Source organism: Fundulus heteroclitus, chromosome 21, assembly GCF_011125445.2.
Source record: "Fundulus heteroclitus isolate FHET01 chromosome 21, MU-UCD_Fhet_4.1, whole genome shotgun sequence".
Classification (NCBI taxonomy): Eukaryota; Metazoa; Chordata; class Actinopteri; order Cyprinodontiformes; family Fundulidae; genus Fundulus; species Fundulus heteroclitus.
Genome location: NC_046381.1, coordinates 18,227,800 through 18,249,779, shown reverse-complemented (window position 1 = coordinate 18,249,779; position 21,980 = coordinate 18,227,800). Strand labels below are relative to the sequence as shown.

Sequence of the window (21,980 nt, the reverse complement as noted above, 5' to 3'; positions counted from 1 at the left end):
ACATGCCTACACTATGCAAAGCAAAGGAGGGCACACAGAGAGCACAGCCACATGTCATTTTGGAAATTGAATTCAATTCGTTAAGGACAGTTTTTAGATAAGTCAGGATACAGGGCAAGATAAACAATGTGACATAGGCTTGAGTGTTTTCTCTTTTCAAACTTTTTTAACTGCCAAAACACTCATTGTAAAGGCTCGTTAGATTCATCATGTTTAGTATTATTAATGAGCTTCACTAACAAGCATAAAAACATGTATGTCGCAAGAAATGAAGATATATTGACCTCTTTAAGGACAATCTGTTTTTATGGAGATTCATTTCAACCACTGATATCAGTTCATTAACTGAGGCAAACAAAAACTCATTGAAAGAAAGAACAAACTAACTAGACTTTCACAGAAACAGCGGATCTTGCAGTTTTCAGACTGAATTTTAGTTTTTCAATACAAAGAATCGTCTCAACACCCCTTTGCAGAAGTCATGATTTTCCAGCTGGCCTGAAACCGCTCTGACTTGTTTCAAATAACTAAACGGAGTGAGTACTGAGCACGAGTATTGGAGATGGCACAAACAGGATTAAAACTGAGAAAAAAATAAGTGCAAGCAATGGGGGAGGGAGGTGAGAGTGGGGGTATAATCTGCTTCTCCTTTGCTGCCATTTTTTTAGAGCTAGCAAGCTGTTTTTTTCTGTAGTATTTCCTCAATAACTGGGCTGTGGCGGTCACTCTCTGTATTAGTTTTTTTTCACGGCTCCAGAAGGCGAAGTGTATTACTCAAAGACGGCTCTTTCCGAAGCCACAGTGGGTCAAGAAAGAAGGTGTGAGGTTGGACAAAAAAGAAAATGAACAGAAGGTAAAAAAAGTAACTGAAAGATCTTAAAAATCAACCTCTAATTACCTATCTTGCGAAACGCACTGTTGCCATAGTAACAATTTATATAGGTTTTTCCTTTGCCTGTACCCTCAGATCTTTAGTTAGTTTGCACGTTTTTTTGTCTTCAGCTCTATTTCGCTGCAGCATGGCTGAAAATAAAATCAGCTTTATGATTGTCTGTGTAGCTCCAAGAGCATGCAATAGGGTTCGAGATTTATATAAATTGAGCAGAATACCCTTTTGTGTTCATACAAAGCAGAAGTTTTCAAAGTTTTTTCTTAGTTCTTTCTCAAGTTTAACCAAGAGTGGAGGAAACCTTTATGACAACCAGAACAGACTGAGAAAAAAAACAAACAACAAACAGCAAACAGGCCCTGACCTTATCTACCTGTGTTGCTTTGTGTATGCCTTCTTTGTGCTTCTCCACCTGCTTTTGCCTTCAATTCTTTTTTCATACCTTGAAAAGGTGCTTGGAAACCAAGCAAGCATCTTCATAAAATGGGGACTATTCTCCACCAAAACCTAAAGATAATTACCCAAGCACCGTCCTACCCGGCACATTCCCTAATTGGCTGTCAGGGAGTTGAAGAGAAGAAAGGGCAGAAAAGACGAAGAAAGGGAAAGCTAAGTCACGGCCAAAGTCACGCTCCCCTCATATACAGGTTAAAGAGAGGGGAATTGCTGTTATTTTGGGGGATTTTTCTTTCTTTTACATCTACAAATCTTATGTTTGGTCAGCACGTATGCACTTTAATCAGAACAGAGTTATGCAAACACAATGCTGTGCAAAACCAGAGGAGGGGTGGCAAAGCAGTTGATCATCAAGAGCCAGAATAAAATCCAGCAGTGTTGCCAAGACTAACACCGCAGTGTTTCTGCACATTATTAATAACTCAAATGCTTTAAACCTAAACAGTTTTCAACATTTTCATATCATCCATCATCTTCTGCTTATCCGAGCTAGGGTTTTGGTGGCAACGGGTCCAGGAGCGAACCCCAGACGTCAATCTGCCCAGCGACATCATCCAGGTCATTTTTGGGGATTCCAAGGCGTTCCCAGGCCATATATAGTCTCTCCAGAGCCCGAAAAACCACCAAAGGGAGGCAACCAGGGAGCATCTTGATCAGATGCCTAGACCACCTCAACTGGCTCCTATCAGTGCAGAGAAGCGGCAGCTATACTTTCAGCTCTCCCCTATGTTCCTACCCTCATCTATGGTCACGAGCTTTGGGTCGTGACCGAAAGAACGAGATCCCGGATACAAGCGGCTGAAATGAGTTTTCTCCGTAGTGTGTCTGGGCTCTCCCTTAGAGATAGGGTGAGGAGCTCAGTCATCCGGGGAGGACTCAGAGTAGAGCCGCTGCTCCTCCACATCGAGAGGAGCCAGTTGAGGTGGCTCGGGCATCTGGTCAGGATGCCTCCTGGACGCCTCCCTGGTGAGGTGTTCCGGGCTCGTCCCACTGGGAGGAGGCCCAGGGGAAGACCCAGGACACGCTAGAGGGACTATGTCTCCCGGCTGGCCTGGGAACGCCTTGGGGTTCCTCCTGAGGAGCTGGCCCAAGTGGCTGGGGAGAGGGACGTCTGGGCCTCCCTACTGAAGCTGTTACCCGACCCGACTCCGGATAAGCGGAAGACAATGGACGGATGGATGGATGGATGGATGGATGGATGAAAATGCATTCACATGAAAATGTATTATTTAGAAGAAATCTTCTTCTACGTTTCATCCTAAGATGAAATGTAGAGGAAGTTAGCTTCTTCTACGCATTGTGCTGTTAATGCGGAGCTATCTTGTGGCCTCTACTTTATTCATTCTCGCAAATATGCTCAACTGGCTGAAATCAGGGAAACTGTCATGTGAGACATTTAAGGTCAAAGTTAGTGATGAAGGAACAGAGGAACCAAGAGAGAGATAGAGGAATCGGAGGCAACAGAGGAGAGAATTGTTACGGATCCAGGAGAAGAAAACGAGCGGGAATCAGAAAATGTCTCTTTCTCTCTCCTCTTCTTCACGTTGTTTACGTCAGTAGAGGGAAAATTTAATTCGGGGCGAAAGTTTTATTTACAAAATTAATTTGAGTGACTCAGTTTCCCTATCGATCGCGCCGCGCCGCGCCTACAAACAGCGCTGCTCATGGTGCCGTGACTCTGAACCGGCGACATTCACTGATGCGCATGTAATCCCCACATCACTGCACACCGCTGCTGCTTGTGGGAAAATTGGTCATAGACGCGGTTTCTTGACTACGCTCACACACAGAGCTGTAATCCTTTTTATTGTGATTCAGATAGGTTCAGTTCATTTTACAGATGCAGTTTTAGCGCGTATTCAGACAGGAACAGAGAAACCGCTACCGATGGTGAGGCTGCGGGGAGCTGAGGTGTCCATGGGCGTGTTAACCTGCTGAAGGTAACCGCTGTGAAACAATCAGGAAATCACTTTTTATTTCTCTGATTAATAACAGCTTCATCGACGCCGACGCTCTGTTATTGTTACTCTATGCCGCTCTACCAAAGTTATCTCGCTCTCTAGCTCTCTTTCTCCCTCTTTCTTCAGATCAAATAAAGTGAGAACAAACACAGGTAGATTATTAGAGTTTAGTCCATGAATCCACCTGGATGGTCTCTGATTCAGAGACGTTTCAGATTGTGGAGGTTTGACCGATCTGAGTGTCTCTTTCTTTCTCTGGCTCCAGGCCGAGCCACCGGTGCACCTGAACATCTTAAGGATCCTGTTGTGGATGTTGTGTGTAACTTTATTACAGTTTAATTCAAATCATGTTCTAATTTTATTTCTATAACCTTTGTTATAATGGTTGTGTTGTTGTAATTGCAATTTTCTTTTATTTTTATTTTGTTATGCACATTCTGGTCATTTAAGCGTGGTTAGACACAGAAGGGGGTGCGTGGCTAAAAAAAGTTTGGGAACCGCTGATTTAGAGGATCAGGTGATGTAATTGAAGTGGATAAAGAACGTAAGTGGAACTAACTATTTTTTCGAAATAAAATACCTGTCAAACTGCAGTAATAATGAGAACCTTGACAGATCCATCAAGTCGCTGCAGACGCACAGGACAGGCAGAAAGCCACATGCTGCTTGCGAGCCGGGCGTTTGCCACTTCTGCTCCATAACCCTTCATCATCTCTTTGTGTTCTGCTTCTAAGACGGCAGAACTTTCTGTGATCATCTCAAAGTGCTGTTGAAGGAATAGTTATGATAAAAATCTCTTTGGTTTATTTATGGCAACGACTAACAAAAGCCATTACGAGAAAATGGCTTAAAGTGGAGCCAAATAACACCGAAGAATAGACCGCTGTTGTAAGTGACATTTATATAATGGAAATCACCTTTTCTCTCAGTGTTCAAACGGACAAGTTTTACAGGTTTTGGTCAAGATGTTCTTAGTATGTAAAAGCTGTAAGATCTGATTTCACATGAATCACAGTTTTGCATCCACTCTCCTGAAGTCTTAGGTTGCTTATATTTTTTAATAACTTGTGTTCTTTTTCCCTTCTTTCATCCCTCGTCTCCACAGTGCATTTGCTTTTGAGTTATTTATGACTTGCAAAAGTAATTAAAAAAGAACAAAAAGTATTTATGAGCAGTATTTCTTCTGACTTTTTAAAGATTTCTTTTAAGAGGCTTTAAAATGTTTTCAGTCATTTCAGTCCATTCTCTGATTTATTATTCATTCACTCTAGGAAATAAATCTAAATTCAATGAATGAACTGGTGTTACATCTATGTATTATAACCAGTACCATATTTTAAGGTAGATCTTCAAAAAATATGACACATATCACAGCTGAGCACAAAAAAGTATAGCAGACCTGTGCAACTAATAAACTTTGTATTTCAATTTTGATTTTCATCCTGGGAGTCCACAACCCTACCAGGCTAAAGCGGGTATAAAGAGGTACATAGATGGTGGCTGGATGCCAGCTTCAGTCAATCACATAAACATGCAATTGACAAGAAACATAATTATTCATTCTTGTCAGATTCCACTTTGTTTAAAGTCTCTGCTATGGAGAAAATATTGTTGGAAAAAAATCAACTGAAAAGCCCAATATATTGTGGAACTAAAGAGTTATAGCTAACTGGTCGAGGTGATTTCTAATAACATTCACAAGTAATATCAATGAGGTTGAGTGACCTGAGCAGAGGGCTTTTGAAACACTAGTCCTTAAAACTTAAGCCATTTAAAGTAAAAAAGCAGAAGCAGGGCAAACAATATTACTTCTGTATGTTCAGTCAGCACTCATATTACAAACTGAATGATGAAGGAGTCATATCTAAACAAAGAGGAAGTGAGCTAATGTTTTCCTTGTGCGAGAAGATAGACAGACAGACAGACAGTACAAAATGATGCAGTCATATACATCAGGGTTCGGAGAAGAAAACAAATGTTCTCTACCTGCAGTGTTCGTAATATCAAGCGTTCAATAATAATCCAAACGATCATAGTTATGATATTTTATTTCACAAATGAGCAGCCTTGCTGAAACAAGGGTAAAGTCTTGAGACCACAATTAAATATTACTAGTCAAGTCTGTTTTCGTGGAAGCAAAAGGCATCGTCAGTGGTTTAAAACTTTAGCATTCTGCCATATGAAAGCAGGATTGTGCTCCTTACCGCTCCTCCCGGTTCTGGCCGACACACACCCTCCCGCCGTGGCGAGGGGCTGGGTTGCTGCAGGAGCGCTGACGCACCTGGAAGCCTATACCGCAGCTGGTGCTGCAGGGGGACCAGGAAGTCCAGGGAGTCCAGGCTCCATTCCTATGGTGGCACAGAAAGCAACATCAGTATAAGACTTTAGTCAGATACACACATATGATGATCGACTCTTACAATTTTTGTTTTTCTGCCTGGTATTACTAATTTGAGAAATGACTAATTTGACCTGAATTTCCAATAAATGTGCTTTATATTTGTGCAGCACCTTTCACAGACAAATGTCACAAAGCACCGCCCAGCTGAATGAATCAGATAAAACACACCAATATGTCATTCATACACAGAAATATAAACCCCAAAGCGAAAATAAAGGTCCAGGTCTGACTGAAATAAAAATGGAATAAAAATGTCTTAAATTATTTGAAGAGTGACAACATGATAAAAATAAAGGCAACCTGGGTACCAGTCTAACTAGTTCTAAAGTAGGTGTTAGGGACTGTATGGTTCTCGTGAGATGACTTCAATTATGACAGAATCTAACCCCATATAAAGACCAAATTTTTCAAATGATTTCTTAAAACTGCCTGGTTGCCACAGCAGAGATCAACAAAGGTTATGAATTCTTCTGTTCAAGTCCAAAGTCTCTCAGCAGAGTTTTAAAGATAAGCTAGCCCTTTCTTATTTAGATAGTTTAACACCAAAATGTTCCTAAGATAAAAAAGTTGTTTATTATTAACTATATTAAGTCACGTTCCAGGGACAATGCTCCATTAAAAACTACATTTCTTTTTTTAGAGATCTACGAGCCATTGGTTGTTCAATGACAGAGATGGCACCGCCTGATGCATCAGCTTTGTTGGATTTTAGCTGTAGCTGTCACTCAATCTCTTCTTAATGTAGGTCAAGTGGTTAATTGAAGAGGGTCCAACGAATAAAACAGCTAAATATCAGCAGTGCTGTACAAAGGTTCCCCCAATGGAAACCTGAGGAACTCCAGAACATGACGGTTCTAAATTCAGACATAAGGTTGATTGTGAGCAACGTGAAGAACCGAACAGAAAAAAAACCTTAGGACGGATCAAGACATTCTATGTATCAATATGTTTTGGATAGCTGTGTAATAAGCTGCAGAGATGCGTATCAAGATAAGGCTTATTTATTCGCCAGATTCAGCTGACATTGTAATGTGACTGGACACTTACGGCGTCTGTTGGACAGGACCAGCCTTCTCTGAGCTCAGCATTTAGTTCAGTGTGTTACATCTCTAATGAGTGTGAGTGTGAAAAAGTGTGAAAATTGTCTCAATATCCAATCAACACTTGTAAGCTCAAAATGACAGAATGAAAATGTAACACTGGACCATTTACAGGGTGTGGATCCCTAATGACTAGGTGTGAGCATAAAGGGAATTTATCTGTGCATTTTGCACAACATTCATGTTTCGTGAAATCATCAAGAACAGCACTGGTATATTATACCTGGAGCAGTTGGCGACTTCCACGCTGATCCCGTAGCACCTCTGGCCACCACACTGAGGGGCGGGGTTATCACAGGCTCGTGTTCGACACAGACAAGCCCCCGCGCTGCCTCCGTCGCTGTGGGTGCAGGCGGACCAGCCAGACCAGGCACCGAAGCCCCCATCGACTGTAACGTTACGGACCTGTCAGTGGCAGAAAGGACCAAAAATAAAACCTTTCGAACGTGACGCTTTTTCTCAGAAACGGGCCGTCGCATCGGCGTGGCTTTCAGGAATACGTTGCTCTGGGAGATGTGGCTCACGGGTACAGAAGGGTGGGAAAAAAAAAAAATCAATTTCCCTCAAATAGACACAAAAAAAAGCTGCATCACAGCGTCTGCCGCTTGTGAAAGAAATTGAGCAGTTGTCTGTTATAACCACGAAATAAGACAGAATCTGCTGCGAGGTGTAATGAAATCCCAAGAATGGAAGAGAGAGGCTCGGAATATGCACATTCAGAAAACATATTCGCAGCTATAAAATGAGGCCTCATCAATGAATATATATAAAAAAAACACTTAAATTTGAAAGATCAGATAATATAGGCGCAAATAATTACAAGTGTGATGTCCTATTTGTAAGGGCCAAACGAGAGATTTAGTACTATGGATGAAATAAACCCATGTTGGTGGAAACATTTTCAGGGTGATTTCAAAATACAGCAAAAAAAAAAAACACTTTCACACCAGCAGACGAGAGAATGATCATCATCTGCTTTTGGCGCAAGCAAAATTACGCCTGGCCTCTGCTCTTATTGGTAATTGAATTTTGCCGTGTGCCTAAATGAGAAACGTTTGGACGAGACACGCAACATCTGCAACAACGGGCAGCCAAGGAAACAAACAGCTACACAGAGGCAGCCAATAAAGCCAATATTGCCGCATCATTCAGGCTGTGGCTGCAAGTGATTTGGTAGCTGTGTGTTGGGCACCAAATTATTTACTTAAGGTTGTACATGTTAAATCCAAAAACCTGATCCCTACAGCAAGGCATTCATTCGCTAAAACAGAATTTTCTTCCTTTTTGTTGCTGTTGCTTTTTAAATATTAGTTGGATAATGACATGACAGCGTAGACGTTATCTCATGAAGTATGTTTTTATCACTATAATAGTCCATGCCAGATTATAGGAGCAAAAGACAAACATATTTTATTCTTACAAAGCTTAACCTCACACCTGCAGGATTGGAGACATGGCAAGAGGTCATAAAAGTGTTAGAAATCTCCGTTTTACCTCAGCCAAAATACGGAACTGTGATTGAAACTTCGTGAACTGGCTTAAAGCAAGACTGAAAGTTTGCTTCACTTTTTCACTCCAAAAAAAAGTAAAACAAACTTTTGAATCTTTCAGCGCCGATATAAGACTGTAATGCCAGATGGCACTTGTGAAAAATCCTTGGTAAAGCACATCTCCTGTCTCTGCCTACACAACACTTCTCAGTGTGCAGAACCTTGGCTGCCTTTTAACTTTAGACCACCACTCTACAGACGTATGCGGCCAAGCAGACACTCAGCCATTTAAAAGCCTTTGCAAAGTGTTAATGGACTCATATGGAGCGAAATGGTAACCTTGATTCTGTTTTTTCTCTCACCTTCACAGCTTGCCGATGAGTTGTTTAAGACATATAATTTTCTCTTTCTTGCTTGAGTTTAGTCGCTGTACAGTAGATCAGTTTCTTAATCTCAGCATTACAGTTTGAAAATACTACCATAATACTGCATTCTTCAGCAGCCATTTGTTCCCAGAATACACAGGAAGAAGTATAATATATCCACTCTGCCTGGGAATGTCTTTTGTTCCCTCAGAATTATCTGAAGAGTGTCGCTGTTAAAAGAGATATCTGGATTTCGCTCCAGGAGCTAATGACCCTGCAATCTGATCTTGAATAAGTGGGAAACAATAGATGGATGGGTGTTTCTCTGAGCACCCTTTGCAAACATACCGGATTTGTGTTTGTTTTTTAACGTGTCCTGTCTGGCAGCGTAGTACAAAGAATTGCTTTGATAAGATTTACAGGCGTAGTTTCACTATTATTAGCCAGCTGAGGCCTGTGTAGTCTGAGTAGCTCTTTTTGACCAGTTTTTTTTCGCAGTGTAATCTGACCTCAAGATGAACCGACATCTATCTCTGGGAAGATTGGCAACTGTCCTCTGTGTTTTTTTCACTGCCGAATAATCTTTCCCTCTGCGGAATGATAGAGTTCGAGTAGTCCTTGTGAGCCTTCCCAGATTGACAGGCGTTAAAAATGACTTCCCTTATATATCTGTTGATGTCTTTGAGTATTAACAATCCTGTATGCTTCATGCCAGCAAGGTGAAAACCTTCTGATTTTAGAGGTTTACAAAGCAGAGCACTGTATTAGCTCTTTACCAGATCCTGTATTATTAAAGCTCAAAATTAACACTGCGTTTCTATTTTGTATTATTGTATTAAGGAAAAAGCTATTTTACAAAAGTAGAAGAAAAAAAAAGCTAAAGTTGCAAGTAAAGAAAAACTTGAAAATAGGTTGTGATTTTCTTTTCCTTCATATGGATGGATACAATGTTATTAAGTATAAATCTTGTAGCGAGGAGACCGAGGAGACCTAGGACCTGATTTAAGGATTACAAAGGCTGTTTATGCTTATGCTAAGATAAGCAAATTCTCTAGAATCCTGCTTCATATTTAATAGACCAATGTGAGTGGTATCAATCCCCCTGTCCATATTCCATTCAATAAAACATATTAAGAAAAAAAAAACTATTTTAAATATTGTAATATAAGCAGCAGGGTTGCGCTCTTTTGATTGTTTTAGAGTCTTTATTTAAACATAGCTGCTTATGCACAGAACTGTGAAAATTATTTATCTCCCAAACAAGAATAAAAGGATTTTTCCAACGAGGCTCGAGTGTCAAATGTTCATCTAAAGCTCAGACGTGCTTTGCTTGTAAACTAGGTCCGCAGAAAAGATAAAGGAAAGCAAATATGACTCAAATAGAAAGATGTGGAATAGAATTTAATTTCAACGCAAAGGAAGAGAGTGAAATGTGGTTGCAAGACTTTTTCTCAGATAATTCAGACAAACTAGAAACCAAACCAGCCTATGACAGAACAATCTATCCATCCATTGTCTGTACCCACTAATACTTGGAGGGTCATGGGTGGGCTGGTTTCTTTCTCCAGCAATACTTGGGTAGGAGACGGGGTGCCTCACCAGTTTATCACAGGGCTACACAAAGACACACAGGATAAACAACCAGAACACATGCACTCCCACTTAAGAGCGATTTAGAGTTGACAATTAACCTGCATGTTTTTGGAGAGTGGGGAAAAAGCCTGGAGTACCCACACATCCGCCAGGAGAAAGGCCGTGGCTGAGATTCAAGTCCAGGATCTTCTTGTGCTAACAACTGACATATTGATTATAGGTAGCTGCTTCTAAAATGATGTGAATTTCATGAAAAAGTTACATATTTCTGGTATTCATTCCAGAAAGTGAAACTCATATGTTTTATAGATTCATTACAGACAGAGTGAAATATAGAAATAAAGTCTTTTTTTTGGCTTGTGATTTTGAAGATTCTGGTTTACAGATAATAAAAAATAAGAATTCATTACCCCAGAAAATTTGAAAATTACATAAGATCAATAAAAAAGACATTCAAACAGAAATGTCAGGCTTCTGAAACGTTCATTTCTATGCACCTAATACATGTTTGGCCTGCTTTTGCATGAATTACTGCATCAATATGGCGTTGCATGGAGACAATCAGCCTGTGGCACTGCATAGTTGTACAGGAAGGCCAGATTGCTTTGAAAGCGGCCTTTAGGTCACCTGTGTTGTTGGGTCTGGTTGTTCAGGTCAGGCGAGGCTGGCCTATCAGGCAGTGTAACACCACGGTCAGTGAAACAGCTTTTGTTACCTTTGGGAGTATGAGCAGGTGCCAAGTCCTGCTGGGAAATAAAATCAGCATCTCCATACAGCTTGTCTGCAGAGGGAAGCATGAAGTCCTCTAGAATGTTCTGGTAGATGGCTGCAGTGATTGTGGACTTCAGAAAACACAGTGGAGCCAACACCGGCAGATGACATGGTACGCCAAACCATGGCTGCCTCAGAAAAGTTCTAATTATAGCTCCCGTTCCTTGACCTTTCATGAGGTCAACAGTAAGGACTCTATCATGGGTAGTAAAGGAGCTTTGGACTGTGGCCGATTTTAGACAGCCTTTAACTTATACGTCATTATGCAACCGAAACACACATGGATGATTCAAGTCAAATCTGGGCCTACAGTCTTCCAAAAAAGAACTACAAAGTGCGCACTCTCTTCTCTCTGGAGATTTTTGTTCATTTCTGTGAGGTGGGCTGTGTTTATACGTCATGTTGCACACAGGATTGTGGGATTCCTTATGGCTCCTTAGCGTGGGTAAGGGACATGGCGAGTTTCCTATGCTAAAGGAGCTATGATAGGAAGCATACAGGCTGCTTTTCCTACCTCCTTCTTTACTTACTGTACTTATCACGGCAAATACTGACACACGTCCGCTTTGGCTAAAGAGTCCTTACCCATTAGACCCTTTTGGATGTAGTCCATCACTGACTGTCTAAACTTCCCTCTGTACTTCAAGCAACATCGCTCATGTGCCTCTCCACTCTCACTCCAGACTTTGAGAACTTTATTTCCATATAAAATGCATTAGTGCATAGTGGCTAAAGATGTGCTCCAGCCCCAGTTCACTCCTTGTGAACATTCTTAAATAGATTTTTGTTGACAATCATCTCCAGGCTGTGGTTATTAATGTTGCTGGTTCACCTTTTTCCCACCACACCTTTTCCTTCCAATGAACTTTCTACAAATACTATATGCTTGGATGCTACAATCTATGAGCAACCCCCCCCCCCGTGGTATCGATAATAGTATCAAATATTAAATATTTTCCTGGATATCGATATGCAGTTTAAAATTCTAGTATTGTGACAACCCTGATCCGGGGTAATACACAGTCATTGCAGGAGTTCTGAATTTGACAAAAAGGATAAAACTGCAAAGTGAATTAGCTGGTAGCACTGCGGCCTTGCAGCAAAAAGCTCCTTAGTTTGAATCCTGGCCTGGGGTCTTTCTGCATGGGGTTTGCATGCTTTTGCTAAGATAAGCAAACATTGTCTAGAACCCTGCTTCATATTTAATAGACAAACATGGGTAATATCAATCCCTCCATCCATATTGCGTGTTCTCCCTGTGCATGCATTGGTTCTCTCCGGCTTCACCCATAGTCCAAAAACATGACTGCTAAGTTAATTGGTTGCACTAAATTGTGCTTAGGTGTGACTGTGTGTGTGTGCGTGTGTGTGCATGGTTGTTTGTCCTGTGTTGCCCTGTGATGGACTGGCAACCTGTCCAGTGAGTATCCCGCCTTTTTCCTAATGACCACTGGAGATAGAGAGTAAGAAAAAAGGTTATGTATCTTTTGTAGAATTCAGGTATAAAAGATACACCAGACCTTTGCTCAGTTTTGCTTGTATTTACAAAAAGTGAGCTAAAGTCCGGTTGCCATTAATTTAGGGCAGTAGTTGATCAATCTGATCAGCAGATAATGGAAACTTCCAGTCGCTGCATCAAAAAACAGTCACAGCAGACAACCTACCAACCAAAGGCAGCTTGCCTCTGATTTTCTCTGAAGGACCAATGTGCAAATTCGCTGACATTTCAGTCGGGAATTATGCAGAAATATGCAGAATTCTGGAGTGTTTTATGCTATATTGTATGCACAGATCAGAGGGCAGATTCATACTCACCGGACATTTTGTGATGCTCTGCTCCCACTGGCTCATTCTGACACTTTTCTCCAAGGTGGTGCATTTTTTCAGCAACAAATCCCAGCCACAGTATGGGTCCCTGGCTCCGACGCACGCTCTAAGGGGTAGGAATAAAATGTCCCTATTAGGGGGTTTTTGTGAGTCTGTTGTGTCATACAGATTTCTGTGCCTTACAGCATGGCACGTAATCAACCATCAGACAGAAAGAGAAAATAGAGGAAGACAATAACTGGTGGGTTCAATGTCCATTAAAATATAAACGCCAGCAGAGGTAAGATGGCAGCAAAAAGTCAGAGGAAAGAAAACAGACATAATAAAGAATGTAAAAGAACAAAGAAGAGAGATATTAAAGGCAGCTAAATTATTATTGTCTCTGAATGTATAACAGGACCATGCATTAGCCTCAGGATCATGAAATTCTGTCTTAATCAAATATGCTGACTGAATTTCCAGATCAGATCAGATGGCATTCAATGTGAGGACATTTTAGTACACATAACAGCACATGTCTTCAGAAACCACCGCAGATGGTTTGTCGAGCGCAATAAAGCCCCCAGTGTTACTCTTCTCATATAAATACAAGGCTGCTGTGACAGCGCAGTCACATATCTTTCGGCCGCAGGCATCGTCGTTGCATGACATGCCCCAGGTGGAAATTTTTTTAAGAGGGATTTCATAACAAAGAGACAGAGCACAGACACAAACCGGAGCGCTTAAGTATGGAACAAGCGTGATTCACATGCTTTAGTATCTATCACTGTGAAATTTCTGAAAAAAGAGAAAGGGCTGGTGCTTCTCGGTAAACATGATGTTGCTGTATTGTTGTGTGGGTTAAAGCGGTGCTGCAGACGGTGCCCGTTTGGGCCAATATCAGGGATGATAAGAGCTGAACGATGCGAGAACGGAGGAAAATAACAAAACGTCTCAGTGTGTATTTCTCAGAGAGCCTCAGGGTTCTGCAGAGTCTGTATCCACACAACAGGGCCAAATAAAGACATCCTTCTAACGCAGCAAGATCTCAATAAATTACAATATTATCAAAAAGTTTATTTTTTCAGTGACATAATCCAATAAAGTGAAACTAATATAGAGATTTATTAAACAGCTATATATTTAAAGCATTTATTACGGTTCAAATTTAGGTTTTGATCAAATTCACATTTGTGTTTTTTAGAAAAATAAAATAGTATATAATACCAAAATATCCAAAAGGGATTTTTTAAATACAGAAATGTCATGTTACTTCCAGCCGTTATTAGCTACGTTTACATGGACAAAAGTAATCAGAATAAAGGGCCGATCGGAATAAAAAAAGTGTCATGTAAACAAGCCAATCGGAATATTATGATCAGATTAAGCACAATAAGAATGAAATTGTAACCCGGATGAGGGGTAGTTTTTGCCGATTGATAATCCGATCATGGTGCATATACACGCTTGTCAGGCTCAATTTATTCTGAATAAGGCAAACTGACGTGGCATATTTCTGTGTTGGTGAATGCCGGAAATACGTCAGGAAGAGAAACTGTCGGGGCTCCCGATACAACCTTTCTGTTCCAAAAAAATTAAAGGAGCTCAAAATTGTCGTTTCAACCATAATTAGAACATTGTACAAGTCCAGCCTGGGCGCTCGGAAGACAAACAAACTTGTATAATACTGCTTTGTTTTTCTATTTTTGTAGTTTAGCAAAGACAGAAGTACTTCTTCTGTGTTTCTTTAGGGGAATTTGATAACAGCGCATGTGAGAGGGGTTATACTCTTCATAAAGTTAGGTGCATATACACGCACATTATGATTAGATACTTGCTTGTGTGCCCATATAAACGGTACAATCCGATTCTGAATGTATTTTAATCCGATTTTGAAATTTTGCGTATGTAAACATAGCTAATGACACCACAAGGAGGGTAAGCTACAAAACCTCATTGCTAAAGATGTAGGGTGTGTATTCAATGCTTTATCCAAGCAAAAATGATGGAAAGTTAAGTGGAAGGAAAATGTATAGAAGTAATAGCGATAACCTAAGTCTTAAGAAGATTTTGAGGCAAAGCCAATTCAAGACTTTAAAAGGAGATTCACAAAGAGTGTCACCACACAGAGATGTATCCAGCACGAAATCTACAATGGTCACACCCTTTGTGTTCAATCACTCCTAAACAAGATAAAAAGGGGTTGACTGCAGTTCAATGGTCCAAATGACTGTTTTCAAAAGAAAATACATTTTCCATTTAATCTAGAAGTCAATGTCCCAGAGTCTGGATGGTGAGGAACAAGACAAAGATTTTTAAGGTCCAGTTTGAAGTTTCCACAGTCAGTAATGATTTAGGGATCTGATAAGCTGGTATTTGATCCATTGTGTTTTGTCAGGTCAGTGCAGGTGTCTACCAGCACATTTAAGGGCACTTTATGATTCTCTCTGCTAGCAGGGTTTACGGAGATGCTGGTTTCAGTTTCCAGCAGGAACTGACACCACCCCGTGTACCCAAAAATCCGAAAGTACCTTCTCTATCATTATAGAATGACTGAGCTCGACTGGCTTGAACCAAACTCCACTTTGACTTATTGTGCAGAGAAAGATAATAGACTAAATAACCTAGAGCTAGAGGCAGATTTCTTCAGTCATGCTGCACTGTCGCAATAATTTATGCACAAAGATCCCCAGCTCAGTATTTGAGTGTGTAAACCTTACAGTTCATGGACATAATTTTCAATAGGCTGACATTTCTTGACTAAAAACCCCCATTCATTGACGTTATATAGTCTCTGAATTGCCTGATAAACTACAGTATACTTTGGGTATCATTACCTGTAAACCCTAATCATCCAACTGAACAGAAATAAATACTTGAATTATATACTCATATCCATTCATATCTAGTGAGTATGAACATGAGATTCACATTGTTTAGTATCTTTCCATGAGAAATAAAACAGACAGAAGATGTGCCTCTCTGTAAATACAAGGTGATTTTAATGCTGAAGGATGCGAGAAGAGGGAAGAAAAAAACACAGTGTCTATCTTTTCAGAGGCTAGAGGTCTTCTATATTACTTAGCCACAAAACAAAACCTCAAAAAGATGTTATTCCAATATTTCAAAGGTATCTCTAAAAGTAATCTCAATGATAAAGCTCAGCTAATAGCAACCAATGTGTGTCCTTGGTGTATTGTCTTTTATCTGTTTTGTTTTTTTCTCCTGACTTTTTCAACCTTCATATGGAAAAAGAAAGAATGAAAGTGATAAAGTGGCTTCAGCATGTATCACAGAGTAACAGCTATAATACAAGGCATTAAAGGCTTCAGAGGGCAACAGTACTGCTTCAACGGGTGAAATAAAAGCAGAATGAAGGGGCAATGTCTACATCCAATGAGAGATGGGTTTCAAATCTTGATTGGTTTTTTTTTTACACCCGAGTCTGGCAGTACACCAGAGTTTACTCAGCGATGGGGCACCTTCCAAACCTGAAACATCTGATAAAACCACAGAAAATCGCCAGAGAAGACTGAACGAGGCAGAAAGCACATGGTTTTGTGCATGGGTCAATCAGTTTGGGAGGAAAGTCAGAGGACAGTCATAAGCACCTCCAGCGGATCAGACAAAGCTGATTTGGAGGATTTAAATTTTCAGCAAAGGCCTGGTTGTCTCTGATAAAGAACATCTTATGAAAAAGAAAACAACAAAAAAATGGCTTGAAAACTTTTTTTTTTTCGCGTGAGTGTGCGAGTGCCCATTTGCCTTTGACAGCTTCCATTGAGATTAATAGTGCTTGTTTTGTGCACGGACTCACTCTCTGCTCTTGTGGTAGCTGCATCTCTTGAGCGGGATCTTGATGACCTGGTCCCTAAAGCCCACATAAAGCTCGCTGCGGCTGTGCAGGATCAGCAAGCTCCGTATCGGCTGCCTCTTCCTGGGCGGGAACAACTCGATCTCCTCCAATAGGCAGCTCCCCATGGACTGGTTGAGAGGAGACAGCACTTTTCTGATAGTGCCATAATCTGGAAGAGAAAGTGGGGGGAATAGAGGATTAGGCCACAAAGAGGAAAGAGGGCCGATAATCCACAAGAGAAAAGGTAAAGTAATGGGGGGAAAAGAGCAAAAAGAAAGGCAGCGTGAGAATAGGAGGGGGTTTGAAGAGGAAAAAACAACAAATAATGTATGCTGAATGAGCAAAACTACACTCAACATTCTGTGAACCACAGAACAATCGCTTCCGGAAAGAGAGGCTGTGAAAAAGGGAATAGAAGAGAAATGTGGCTGGATGTGCAAAGCCTGGTTAACACATCAATATGCAGCACTGTAGACGTATCAAGAGAGATGATGAGGCACCTGCATGCATGATTCCAGGCCCACTCTTCCTTAAGGGAATATTCTAAGGGATGAAACTGCTTTGTAGTTTTAAAAGACAGCGGAAAGTGCGGAAATCTGTGTCACCACGAGTACATCCTGACCTTTAATTTTGTGTTAGGCAGACCTAGTGAGATGCACTTTGGGGCAAATTTTCTTTTGGGAGAGCTAAAACAAACATAATCCATTATACTTGCAGTCCCCTGGGCGAGCCAAAGGTAATTAGGTGTACAGTGGTGCCAGAAGAAGGGCATAATGCTAATAGGTAACTTAAAGGCAGGAAATGTAAAAGTTAAGTTTTGCCCCAAGGAGTGTGGTCATTAATGCTGCTGCAACTTCATGAAATAAGGTGAGTAACGGACTTACCCCTTTGAGAAAGAAAACTAGATTTGCAGTTCTTTGTTGAAGCGCTCACACCCCTTCACCTTTTTCACATTTTGCCACATTGTGAGTCCCTTTGGGTGCTCCCTTTTTCAGGGTTCACCACAGCAAGTCATTACTCAGCCCACAGACCTGGCAGAGTTTTTCTGCCTTTCATGACACAACTAGTATTCCAACCTGGGTCCTCCAAAGCAAAGACACCGGCTTAGCCCAGCAAACCATAGAGGAACTATACATTTTGTCAATTTACAACAAAAAAACTTCTCTATTATTGGGATTTTATGTGACAGACTAACACAAAGTTATGGCAGCTCTGGCCATTATTGAGTTATCCTGTTCCGAAAGAAGCCATGAGAAGTGTGATTCAAAGTTTGCCAATAAACAAACATGGAAGACGTTGCTCTGGCCAGATGAGACCAATACTGAAAATTGTTGACCTAAACATAAAATGTTATGTGTAAAAGAAAACTATGCACATCATTTTGAACACAACATCCCCACCGTTAAACAGGATAGTGTTAGCATCATGCTAAGGTGGTGCTTATATTCAGCAGGGAGTGGTGGTGTGAAAGTTGGTCAGCCATTTCATTAAAATTATTTAAGAAAACTTGGTCATGGCTGCTAAGGACTTGACGCTGAGACAGAGGGCTGTCTTCCAACAGTCCAACGACCCACAACAAACAACCAGGGCTGCCCAGAAAGGGTTTATTTCAGGGCATATCGACGTGTTAGAATGACCCAGTCAAAGTCCAGACATAAATCAAATTGAGAATTTGATGCATGACTTGAAAACTCCATCAGTCTGACTGAGCATTAGCTATTTTGCAAAGAAAAATCAATAGAAATTAGATTATCTAGATGTGCAAAGCTGGTAGAGAAATATGCCAAAAGACCTGCAGCTGCAATTGCAGCAAAAGATGGTTTTAAAAAGTATTGATCTATAGGGATCAATACAATGGCACATGCCTTTTAGATATTTATGTGCAAAATAATCTGCTAACCATGAATCATTTTTCACCCTAATTCACAATTGTTCATATGGTTTCATGTTTGTCTATCAGAGAAAATCCCAATAAAACATTGAAGTTTGTGATTTTATCATTCTGAAAAACATTTTGAAGGGGTTTAAGTATTTTTGTAGGGCACTGTAAGGGATGTGCACCTTTACCTGTGAGACATTTCTATTGAACAGACTTTTCTGGAATAAAACAGTTGACATGCTACGTTGGTTCTTATTTTTAACTCCTTTTTCATTGTGCAGCAGGACCAAATGCCTCTTTTAGAAGCTTAAAATATCTCGTAATGTCCTATTTTCTAATTTAGGATGTGCTAATATGCTGCAGTGTGCAGTTTTGTGTGTGCACGTGGGGGCCTTTCAGATCTATTCATGCATTTAATCTATGATGTGCCAAATTATCCTGTGAAGGGATTTGTTAACTAATATTCAAAAAAGGTGAAAAAAAAAGTCCACCTGATAGGCAGGAATTACTGGGGAGGCTCGATACCACTTTCGCTGATCTGCTGAGCATGATTGTTCAAAAGAACCTCAGCCTTCGACATCTTTGAACTCCCGACTGGAGCTATTAGGTTTTCCCACAATAGCCCCAATCAGTGGGGTGCGTTTAGGCGTTAATAACAGCATGTGATTAGGTACGAGCCAATGGCCCTGGCAGTGGTTCAGATGTTTTCATTAGCGTCTGGTTAGTGTCTGGGGAACTTGCAGTGTGGGCAGCTCTGTTTCAGTGCTGCATTGATCATAGCAGCAGTGAAACAATGAGAGGGGAGTTTTTGAGGGAGATGCCAAGCAAGGAAAAAGACAGTGAACTGACACAGACCTTGTGTGTTTGTGTACTTGTACTTGTGTTTGCAGTTGAGGGAGAACATATCTTTCAGATTTTGCCACCAAAGTAAGGGCTGTTTTCTGTTTCTCACTCTTTTTGGGCTTTTTGGACTGTGGTGTGAATTAGGGTAAAGTTAGGGTTCGGTATGTACCAGTACCATGGTTAGGTTTGGGTGGGTTTAGGGTTAAGCCATACCAGTAAATATGTAAAGCCGGAATGATGTCTGTGTGTTTGTAACTTTACTTGTGCTTGTATCGCATAGAATATGTAATGTATCCTAAAATAACACCAGCTCTTTAGCGGGAGGACTGTCTTGTCATTTCCCAGCAGGCCTTTGGTACATTAGTCAAATGAAGTGGGTCGCTGCTTTCAAAATTCTGTTAATCCCACCTGTTTGTAGTCCACATGTTATATTACAACAGCTCATCAAATAATGACGTGCATCTGGAGACTTTTTGAAACTGTTTTCCACACCTTGCCAGGCATAGGATCGCACCAGCATAATCAAACAATCTACTGATAAGCAGATGGTACCAAACATACCCATCAGACAGAGTAAATGTTTGATGACTGCACGTGTATGTTATTTATCTTCCATTTGTCTCTCTTTACACATATACTGATGAGGGATTATATATATAAAATATATTATTGTCATATCTTTCAAGGTTTACTCGTTTTGCTAGCTACAGATGTATTTGAGTAACTGCATGAGAATTGTGAACATATGGCGTACATGTGTAGGTAAAGAGTTGTGAAGTGCGTCGTACTAAAGCAAAAGCTTTGATGTCTTCATGATGATGATGCAGATGGACTGCTACTGTTCTCCTTGTTGTGGGTCACTTCTTTCATGTGCAGAGTGCGTTTCAATGCCTTCAAGCTCTTGAAGCCAAATGCATTTTTATAACCATCAACGTTCACAGCCATAAAGGTAAGAATCAATCAAACACTGAAACAATGTGTGCATCAAGGTAATTTTTTTTTTATTTTATCTCAGTCCTCAGCTGTTCTATTCTGTGGCATCTCTGTATTTGGGGCTAGTGGGGTGTGGCTCCACCAGATGTTGCTGTGGAGCTCTATGTTCACAATAATCAGTGGGACAGGATCGTTCTTAATAAAGCAATATTTTAAAAAAGACCGATTCCCTTAGCAATAAAATTCTCTTAGAAACATTTGTGTCTATGTATCCAAGTCAGCCAGAAAACAGACTAGCTCAGTAGGCTAAATCCTCTTGAGGCGCGTTGATATTGGGGCCAGCCCACCAATACTTGTCTAAATAATAGACATCAGAAATCGCAATGCGCGTGCCCAACACATTCTCGGTAGATCTGGGTGGGGCACAAATCATCTGGCCCTAAGCTCGGATCGTCCAATCAAAACACTGGAGATGCACACCTTACGTTTACGTTCTGCCGGATAGTGTGCGACCATCTAGGCAAGGCAAATGTATTTGTATGGCACATTTCAGTACAAGTCAATGCAAAGTGCTTTAGATGATTAAAACGTTAGAAAATAAAAATGGAATAAAAGCAAGTAAAAAAAAAACAACAACAACAAATAACAAACAAAAAAAACTGTTGGAATAAAATGTAGGAAAATTGAAACAAAAGAAACTAAAACAAAATAAACTAAAGGAAAATATATTAATAAATGAACAATATGAGTGAGCCTTTATTTATAATTTTATGTATAAAAATTAAATTACATTTAGCTCATATAAAATGGATTTTCTAGTGTTGGTTTATGCTAATTTATCTGTTTAATTTAACAGGTTGTGTGTTTAATTGTATGTTTAGGTTGTCAGGTTGTATGCATCTAAAAAAAAATTAGTTGCTGCAAATAGGTGTTGAGTTTTGGTGCCCCACCTAACTTATTATGCCAGAGACACCACTAGTTCTATCCTATATAGGTTTTCTTACCCCTTGAATTTCATTTCACATACCATGTAGTTAGAACCATAAACTTCAAAATATTGTATTTGTATTTCATTAAAATGGCCCAAAGTTATTGTGAACATCAATATTCAAGTCTAGCCTCAGAGTTATATTTTGATGTACACTATTCCACTGAATCTGTTGCTGTACATGTTCAAGGCAGCAATTCAGAAACATTTAAAATCAAAAGAGCAATTTATTTTGCTCCAGCAACATAAATACTGCCTTATTTAGTTTTGTCAATATGCAATGTACCGAATTCTGCCTGCACTTGGATTATAGAGCAACTATTTTTGTATTATTTGATTTGGAAACGAAAATAATTGTTTATAAGAAACAAGATAAACGCTCTTTTTATTGGATGAAAACACACAGACAAAAAAAAACTGGCCTTGGTGATTAAATTCCAATTGGCACTTGTAGTTTTTGGAACCACATTTCTCTGAAGTAAATTATCCTAATTGATAAATAGTGAGTGTATGCAAAAGTGTGTATATAGATACAAACTAACTAGGAACTAAAGCGTTGTTGAATGAACTCAAAGCTCAGTGCTGATCCGGCGTGTGCAGCGACAACAGGTGTTCCCCAGCACCGCCTGCCACTCAGATCCACACATTG

General features: G+C 40.2%; 1 protein-coding gene across 2 annotated transcripts in view; it reads right to left on the bottom strand.

Moving 5' to 3' along the window:
- The window catches only part of sema5a (sema domain, seven thrombospondin repeats (type 1 and type 1-like), transmembrane domain (TM) and short cytoplasmic domain, (semaphorin) 5A), a 223,847-nt gene that overhangs the window by 68,350 nt on the left and 133,517 nt on the right, over window positions 1-21,980 (bottom strand). For both annotated transcript variants that reach the window (XR_004927321.1, XM_012857340.3), the window contains exons 11-14: window positions 16,650-16,857; window positions 12,842-12,959; window positions 7,031-7,212; window positions 5,511-5,654 (exon numbers count right to left, since the gene is read on the bottom strand). Coding sequence is in view for 1 of the 2 variants with exons in the window: in XM_012857340.3 (XP_012712794.2) it covers window positions 5,511-5,654; window positions 7,031-7,212; window positions 12,842-12,959; window positions 16,650-16,857 (652 nt within the window). In the remaining variant the exon portion in view is untranslated. The remainder of the gene's footprint in view (window positions 1-5,510; window positions 5,655-7,030; window positions 7,213-12,841; window positions 12,960-16,649; window positions 16,858-21,980) is intronic.